Genomic DNA, 10,105 nt, shown 5'->3' on the forward strand with positions numbered 1-10,105 from the left:
TTGAAAAAACGAAAGATTTTTAGAAAACACTGATTTTTAGAAGATTGTTAAAAAACTTGTTTAAGAAATTTATTATAACCGTAATTAGATGAAAATTAAAAATGAGTAGACCCTATAGAAGAAGAAATAAGGAGCTGCATTCCAGGATATCGAAACCGGCCCAGCCTTGACCCGGTTGACGCAAAACGACGAAGATGGCGTGAGTAAAGAAGAGTACAAAATCTTAATTCACCAACCAATGCGACTCCCTACGGCGAAAGGAATGCATTGCACTTTCCAATAACTAGGATCCTATCAGGCGCATTCCTGTTGGGCCGAAAGACGTTAGCACCGACAGGCTATTAGTGGACGGACTGAAGGAGAACCTCGCCGGGAGAAAGAAGCAAATACATATTGCTAGTCTCCCACGGATAGTCAAAGTAATGACATTTCAAATTTATCTGTAAGGATCGGAAAACAATACAAAAGTCCGTTCATAAAAAAGACAAATATCAACTGTAAATAAACTAATACCTGCCCAGTAATAAGAAAGACCCCCAGTAGCAAGCGAATGTTGTCCAGGTTCTGCAATGAATAGGGAGGTTGTAACCCCGGTTATCCTTGCATTCCGTAAGCTCAAACACAAACATCAAGTTACATTCACCGCTGTGATTCACTGCATAAAAGCGTATGAAAAATACACCAATAAACTTCACCTCAAAGTGAGGTTATGTTGTCTGTCGTCGACCTTAAATTGAGCGTAACTAAAGAAAATTCAATTTTACCTCTCAATCCCACTGCGCGACCGAAAGTAGCACCGTACTTTACTTCGAAAATCTGTAAAAATAACTACAAAATAATTTACAATTCCGAAAATGTTACTGAAAATTATTTTGAACAGATATTTATGTACAAATTGAACGGGATGCTGAAAAAAGTTTATTTAATATTTTTTAGTTCTGTAAAAGAAGATTCTTTTCATTTTAAATAAATCGGTGGAATGATTTTTTTTAGGATGATTCAGCAATTAATAAAAAAATGGAAACTGAAACATTAAGTTCTATCTGAAAACCGAAGAATTTGAAAAGGCCGAATTGAATTTGGTTGTCAGATAATTCCACACGATATAGGATTCTGCGTGTAGGAGTGTTTCTCAGAAAATATTGAGCCTATTAACAGTAAATTGATATGTTTGAAGTATTCACCTTTTCCTTTATCCTTGATTTCTTTTTTCCGTTGGTGTTCTGTAGATTTTGGATAGACGTCCATTAAATACTCATCGAATACGCAATTCATTCGTGATGTTTGTGCGGTTCGATGGGGAAGGTTCTAACAACGCAACTGTTTTAGGTATGCCGTTTGTATCACGTGGCAATACAAAACCTTTTAAGTAGGACTGAAGTACATATAGGTAAGTCAGGCCTCCTAATATGAACGATAAAACTAGTACGTGTTATGTTAATAAGTCGATGTTTTCAAATAATAACGATAAAAAAATAAATATAAAATTCATAACAGGCTTCAAAATAAAATCTTGTATCGATTAAAAGAAAAACTTACAAACTATTCCTTTAAAGTAACGCACCGGTTAAAAATACCGCGATACTTTCACCGTAACTAGCAGGATAAATTCCATAGCATTAAAACAGGAATTGTTATTTGAAGCCGTCCTGACATAGCGTATATAATAAAGGATGCCTTTACCGTTTTAGGACGAATTCATTTAATCTTATGCATTACCTATTATTATTAGCACGTACTTCCTGTTATAGATATCCTTTCTTAATACGATGTAATACATCCTTCGAGAAAGTTTAACCAATTATAATAGTAAATGATACGTGCATATTTAAATATTTTAATTCATAAAGGTAATTGTTTTATACATGAAGACTTATTCGTACATTTTTAGTACTCAAAGTAAAAGTAAATTACATATCTTACGAGTAGCCTATAAATAATAATATTTATGATAGAAATTAATCGTGACTTTCATCAAAGATTAGAGGTATACCTTGCATCAATTTATGTGATGTACTGTATAAAGATATTATATACGGGTATTTCATTAAAATTGGTTCATTCTGTTTATAGTTACGCGAATAATTCACGCTTTATAATCGTGATTTACCTTGCAATATATTGTAATATTGTTCGTTATTAATAATTATAAGATTTGTAATAAAATTATAATTTAAGAAACAGAATGAAACATCTAATACGTCCTCCAGAAAACATATACATTCCCTTGGTAACATAAAATTATGAATTCTTATACTTAATATCGTCGTCCTCATCCTTATTTTAAGGTCTATTTTATAACTATTATAAACATTTTAATTAACTTCCGTAGTTAAATTTCATTAATTTAAACAAATGTTTTTGTCTTTTTACTTCCCTTCCCTATACGAAGTAAAGGGAGTAAAGTAATCGCAAAAAATTTCCGTTTTCAGATTTCAACGGAAATATATCCATTTTGACCATTCCTGAATTCATTTTGACGAGTTTCGGCGTATCGACGTATGTATCTCGAATTACTCAAAACGATTAGCCGTAGAATGTCACAATAAAACAGGTCACAATATTACAATGTGAACAAACTGTACACTAGAAATTTTTTAGAAAATTATGAAATACAAAAAGATTATCACAAAACACAATTCTTTAGGTTTGACGTTTGTTATAAAAAAGACGTTTGACGTTTGTTATAAAAAAGACGTTTGACGTTTGTTATAAAAAAGACGTTTGACGTTTGTTATAAAAAAGACGTTTGACGTTTGTTATAAAAAAGACGTTTGACGTTTGTTATAAAAAAGACGTTTGACGTTTGTTCTAGAAATTTTAATAAAATTGCTTGTATTAAAAAAAAACTGATCAAAACGTAGCAGAAATTTTTCTATATTATAATTCTAAAACGAAACAATCATTTCAATTTTGGAAAATATCTAGCAACAAAATACTAAAAAGAAAAAATAAAGTACAAAGAAAATTTAAATAAGAAAATATAGATTCAATGTATTGTTAAAAATATCGTATATACCGATATACCACACGCACCATTTTGCCCGAAATGACGCTTGAAAAAACAGCCTGCGCTTCGTTACATGGGTTTTACACACATGAAGATGTATGTAAACATTATTAAACTTATATTAATCAATCAATAGAGAAATATAATACAAACTGCTTTGTTCTGAATACGAACCTACATCCAGTGAAATAGAATGATTTAAATAAAACAAACTCAGCTATACGTAATTACGGGTATTAAAGTACATTATCTACGAAGTGGCGAAATATCCAGAAGTAGAACAAAAACTTGCAGCGCATATATGAAATGCACGAAGATTTGGATATGCATATTTTACATCCTGACACCCTTTAAGGGAAGACACCTGCTTTGTGACGATTCCGATCCTCGCTACACTATATCCTCATCCTTTCCTTGATCTTCTAAATCCGATTATATATCAGTCATCGGTTTGGCCGCTCATGATGCCACCGACGCAAATACCTCGAAATGTCCTGAAAATCGCCGATGAATTAAATATCAGTAGGGATGAATTTAAAGTTAGTCTTAACGGGAACGCCAATTTATATTCGACAAACAACAGAGGGGATACCAGAAGCATACGTAGATAAACTTAAAAAGGAACAGGTTACTCCCTACATTAAATCGGAAATGCGGACCAGACATCGGCAACTTTCAAAATACAATAAACAAAAACTGAAAGTGTAGATCCAAAGTGTGTTCAATACGAACTGCCGGTTACGAAAAACAACGTTGCTCGGTGATGCCTACAATACTTTCGGATGGGAAAAATTACTTACCCCCGTAAGTAATTCTTAAAAGAAAATATTAGATGTTTTCTTTTCCACTCGATATTGTCGTACGACCACAAGAAAAATGAACGATGAATAATGAATTAGTATTAGACCGGAATTAAATGCGTCTCAGAGCGTCGACCAGGCGCTTTATTACGAAAACCTTCCCTACTTGTAACAGAGGTATTTATCTTGTGATAGAGATAATGATTGATTGTAATAGAAGGTATTTATCTTGTCAGTCCAAGATATAATCTGTCAGATTATAATCTGTTTTTAATATAATATTATATAGTATAGACTGATTTACTGGCATTATGCAAATAATAAATACTGTTATATACGTTCAATCTTAAATGGTGATTTTGTAAAAAATTCTAATTATTTAGAAATAGTTTTGAAAGAGAATTTAGTAGCAGTATTAACAGCCTTTCAACGATTGAAGATTATAGTGCTTGATTATCACTTTTCAGAAATGCCTTTTCAGTTTTCAGTTGAAGAATAGACATAATTTTTGTTCAGGGGTTTGCAATGGAAATATATATACTAGCTGCATATCGTAAATATCAAGAAATATTCCCTAGTAATAGGATTCTAAATCCGAAAACCTTTTGTGTGCAATGTTTTTCACACCTTCTTTTCCATCATGTTAGTATTCTTTTGAACGCTACGAATAACATCGTGTCGATGAAGAGCAAAAAATAATTCGGCGAGTTCAACGTAGTCTCCGGGGCTGATTTGTCACTGATTTCAAGACAACCATCACAAAATAAGTTCTATTTTATTTACTGATGAAACAATTTTTTAAGAGACAGAGTTAATAATTTTTTCTTTTTTGCTTTGATGATATTCGCTTTGATGAAATAGAATTTTGTAGCGTATGATAAATGCTATGCCTGACCGGGATTCGATCCCGAGACCTCCGGATGGAAGGCCGAGACGCTACCACTCCGCCACGGAGATCGGCAAAATTCCCGAAATAATGTTTGGTGTGGTCATTAATGAGCATATTTTCAGTATTTATTTTCGAAGATCGCCTTACAGAAAATGTGTAAATTTCAAATGTACTTAAGTTCCACTACAAACTAAACAAGAAATGATGTTTTTTCAACATGATATGCTCCTTTCTCATTTTTGTCAAGAAGTTAGGAACTATTTGAATGTAAGATTTACAACTAGATTCGGTAAAGCGGACCATTAATTCTTGGTAAAAAACAAATTTTCTCAGAATTAAATTCTTGACAAATCTTATTTGTTTACTGGCAATTTGAAGAGGAAGTTAACTGTTGGTTAAACTTAAAAAATTGTGTTTTACTAACTTTTTGTTATACGATAATTTTAAAATAATTACCTGATAATCTGTTTCATTCATTTTTTTAGGTCAAAAATCAAATGAAACCATAATTCACCCCTTAACTAAACTTCAAAGAATTGCAATATGGCTTTATTTTATTCTGAGAAAATATTTAGCAAGCTATAACTAAAAAACAAAGCATTTCCGTGCCCATGTTTAATGATTTTTTATCATAATGATTTTTTTGATCTTATAGATCATGTCATAAGCATATTCCCGTAATTAATAAGGAATACGGGAACGTATATTTTTTTTTTACTGCTTCTTGATACATAAAAAACCTACACAAAGAAAATATTTCTGAGCGTGAGCTAAGGCTGTTTGGAATGCGGGAATATATGTACTATTTTTAAATTAAATTTAAAATAAGTTTCTTGAATTTTCACCTGAAAATACTCTGAATACCTTAACACCGAGCTACTTGTACAGCTACTTATAATTGCAACTCCTTTCTCTTTTCTTTTTATCTATTTAATCTATGCAGTGAATCAAGTCTGACTGAATTTATTGTACGGTCTACTAGAAAATCCGTTCCTAAGTGAGGCGAGTTCTTCATTATCACCTTACCAAGATCACCTTTATGGATCGTGATATACTCAGAACCGAAATTATCATCCAAATACCTCGTTTCTTGAAGGACTAAAATTAAATTTTTTCGAGTGTTGTAAACATAGAGTTGATGTTTAGGGTTGCTAACATATTTTTTTGCTTAGGCTTGATATTTTTATTAAGGGTTTCCAGAAGGCTCAGATTCCTTAATGCATTGTGGTTGGGGCTCTCCAGACCTTGCCCGCACTACTTTTTGTAGTAGCTGTGGATTCCCGTTGCCGGTTACCTACCACCTGTAGTAATCATTTCCTTGGATTTTTTTCAGTCATGCTAAACTATTTACACAAATGCAAGATAAGATTACTCAATTCCGATGTTACGACTAGTAATTATTAGCCCTAAAAGTCTCCGCTTCAGTTTAGTCTGAAATTTCTTTCAGACCTATCCAGGGTACCACGTGGAGCGCAAAAGTATAGCTATCTTTTCCGCTTTAGAGAAAGAACCCCTATATACAATTTTATTAAATTTGATAACTCAACATTACAAGTTAGAAAATTATATGATACTGTAAGGTCATCTATTACAACTAACTACAGTATACATGAAACGTGTATAATAAAAAAACAAGCGGAAGCAATTCGTTTAATGTTTTGCTTACCTATAATAATAAAAACTTTCTCTCAATAATATTAGCACATTTTTATACAAAAAAATTCCCACATTCTGTTTAATAAAAAACACAACGTATATAATAGAATGTTTATATTGTAAACGGTAAAAATTATCGTTTTTATTGAAAAGAAATAAGAAAATTTTGTTTTTTAGATACCGTAATAACAGAATCTATACAAGTAGCAGACTGTTCCGGTAAAACATCGACTAAAATAAATTATATCCATAGTGGTTAAATATATTTTCTGTGACAACAGAAAAATTATTAAAATAAAAAAAAATTACAATTAAAAAACTATTCTGTAGTATTATTTTGAATCTTGTAAATAATCCTAACGCAACTCTCTTTGTTTGAAAAATAAATAAAATCGGCAGCGATGTTCGCTAAAATTTCCTGATTAATCTGTTTGAACAAAAATCTCAATCAGGAGAATATTTCAAATGTAATTTGAAAACTTTTATTAAGACATTAATAAAAAAGCTCAAAATTCCAGGAGTAAAATTTAGTACGACACCAGACGAGTTATTTATCCCAAATAGTTATTTATGACATCAACCGTGCCAAATATTTTTAATTCGATCAATCCCATATTATTAATCCAAACAACGCCCAAAAAAATACAAGTATATAAATTTTTACTTTTTTATTTTAATTTTTACTTTTTTATTTTAATTTTTACTTTTTTATTTTAATTTTTACTTTTTTATTTTAATTTTTACTTTTTTATTTTAATTTTTACTTTTTTATTTTAATTTTTACTTTTTTATTTTAATTTTTACTTTTCCCATGTATTATAGACGATACAAAACTGCAGTGAAATAATATTAATTTTAAATAGTTACGGTGAACATATATGCGATCACGTCAATACATTAAATTATAAGATAAAAATCAGACGTGGACACCACATGACTTCCTTGTACGCCTATTAAATTACACATACACATATTTTGCTGACTACTTTTAAACTTATTTCATTTGAAAGTGGAGTACGATTTTCCAATTCTTTAATAAAGTGGACAGTAACACAGTTGCTGAAATAATTTTTATTAACAAACATCTATACAATTATTAATCCAACAATCTTACATGAAATATTAGGATACATTAAGAACAAGGAAAGAACAAAAAAAATTGAAGAAAATTTTAAAACCAAAGAAAGAATAAAAAGGAAGAAAATGCTGCAAACCAAAAAAAAGTAAACAAAGAAATAGAGTTAAGAGATGATAAATATAGAGGAAGAAAACGTTAAGACCAAGGAAAGAAGAGAGAATGATTAATATAGAGAAAATTTGAAAACACGAGAACGTGTACACAATTAAGATTAGAACATCATCAAACCAAAGAGCAGTTAAACGATTGACAACAAAAAACAAAACGAAATAATAATAAACTCCGACTTAGGGAGAATATTGTCCTTAAAAATTAAACACGACTGCCGAAAAAATTGCTGAAAAACATAGTTCTTTTATTCTGGTTTGCTTCCATCGTAATTTTGTATTAACTAGCAAATGCCCAGTAATTTTGAAAATCGGACGATTGTTTGCAGAGATCAGAAAATTGAGCTAGAAGATAATGTATTGCAATTTATAAAAGATCGGGCATGTATGCCTCTGTATATGCTGTTCTTGTGAGGGCCTATTTTTCTGCCGCTCTGTAGTTAACTTTATAAAGATAAAATTAAACAGATTTCAGAATAATTAAATAAACAGAAATTAAACTAGAAAATCCAAAAATAATATTCTAAACTATAATTTTCAATTAATATTAATCAGACGTTTTTTAAAAGTACATAAAATCTATTTTTTTATTGTTATTATTGAATTATTTATCACAGTTTAATAATTAAAGTTTGATTCGAACCGATGTGCCTTCCCTTGTAGAGCCAATTACTCCATTAACTAAAATTATATTTGGCTACAACTCTGGAACCAATAGTTGAAAAGTTCTCAATGAGAGCAGTTAAGAAAGTCTAAAATCCAAATGTATTTTTAGATTTTAGGCTTTTTTGGACACTTTTGGTTCAGTCGATTGCAATCAAAAGGGGAGGTGCACAGCTAAATGTTACAACAGTCCTAAATTCAAAATTTCAACATCCTACGGCTAATCGTTTTTGAGTTACACGAGATACATACATACATACGTACTTACAGACGTCTGGGCGAAACTAGTCAAAATGGATTCAGAGATGGTCAAAATGGATATTTCCGTTAAAATCTGAAAACCGAAAAATTTCGTGACCACAGTATTTCATTTACTTCGTGCAAGGAAGGAAAAATAAACGCGATAAAAGACCATATATATTAATTATTCAAAAATAAACCTAGAAATATGATAGTCACTATTGAAAGCGATTTTGGACACATTTATGTAGAGGTTGAACGGGATGTTGAAAATTCTGATCTTTTTTTTTGTTCAAAATAATCATTACTGATAATTGCTCGTTTTTGTATAATAACACATTTCTTAATACTGAATTATACGAATGGAGTTCCATACGAATATTGCACGGTTAGGTATCGACAATTTTTTTTTTTTTAACAAAGATGTCACATTAATAAATATAAACACACGAATAAGTTGTGGTACTTAGTTTCCTAAATATATATCTGTATATACGGGGTTATACATAGGCTCTCCATACGATGATCTGACAGCCAATTTTTGTATCTTGAAAAATCGTCTTACTTTCTGAGAGGGCTCCAGCAGTTATTATTCAAAATATATTTAGTAATAATAATATATATTATCATAATATTTAGTAATGAAGAAGCTGCTCTCAACTTTGATTAAGGCGCTTTAAATCAAGAAGGTACGTTTGATTTTGTTGTAAATTGAATCGATTTGATCATCCCAAGAGAATTATTTCAATTAATAAACATTCAGTTATTTCGCTTTATAGGCATCAGAAATACTCTCCATTCATTAATGGGAATTCTGTCCACGAGACAGATATCAGTAAGGATTATTAAGAACAGGCTGTGGATCTATGCGGTCAGGTGACTTGTAGAATATAACTACGAAAAATTCCTAGTAAACTTATTAATCATTATTTTGTATGAATCGCAAACTACAAAAAAATTTTATTTCGTGTTCGAGTTCATAATCGACCGGCGGAAAGAGTCTGACTGAATCGAAATTCAAAATGTTAAAAATACGAGCAAAATAAAAATTCTATTGATATTATTTATTTTTCTGAACTGTGAGCAGGAGATTTCCCCCTACTCGTTAAGAGTATAAATACGTGATATTAATAAAATTTACTGTGTTGCAGGAATGGAAGAACAGTGATGTCTCACCTCTTGGTGTTTGCGCTCTGCGTTCGACTGTCGGCACAATTAGCCCTCAGCCACTTGGACCTGGAGCTTGCTAACAGGTAATTAATACGATTTATAGAATTTATATTAAATATATAAACTTCCATAATAGAAATTTTATTTTATTTTTTTAATGGGTCATTAAAAGTTTATTTTATTTTTAAAAACATAAAGTTGGTTTTGCTTTTATTTAGAATAGTCTGTCATTCAATCAATCGGTTTTCTATCTCAATTCCTTTTTCTGTTGTGTGAAAATCTTTTGGCCTAATTATATTTAATACAGATTCTACGACCTCAATTTTCATCATTATCTTGTTCCAACTTATTACAGTGGCCTCTCTCTCTCTCTCTCTCTCTCTCTCTTCTCTCTCTCTCTCTCTCTCTCTCTCTCTCTCTCTCTCTCTCTAT

At 30.9% G+C, this 10,105-nt stretch overlaps 1 protein-coding gene across 2 annotated transcripts in view; it reads left to right on the forward strand.

Annotated features, from left to right (window-relative positions):
* Window positions 1-10,105, forward strand: part of LOC142324040 (uncharacterized) — a 359,533-nt gene that overhangs the window by 336,182 nt on the left and 13,246 nt on the right. For both annotated transcript variants that reach the window (XM_075364631.1, XM_075364632.1), the window contains one exon: window positions 9,655-9,756. In XM_075364631.1, the coding sequence (XP_075220746.1) occupies window positions 9,671-9,756 (86 nt within the window). In that variant the 5' untranslated portion in view covers window positions 9,655-9,670. The remainder of the gene's footprint in view (window positions 1-9,654; window positions 9,757-10,105) is intronic.

Source organism: Lycorma delicatula, chromosome 4 (assembly GCF_047948215.1).
Source record: "Lycorma delicatula isolate Av1 chromosome 4, ASM4794821v1, whole genome shotgun sequence".
Lineage (NCBI taxonomy): Eukaryota > Metazoa > Arthropoda > Insecta > Hemiptera > Fulgoridae > Lycorma > Lycorma delicatula.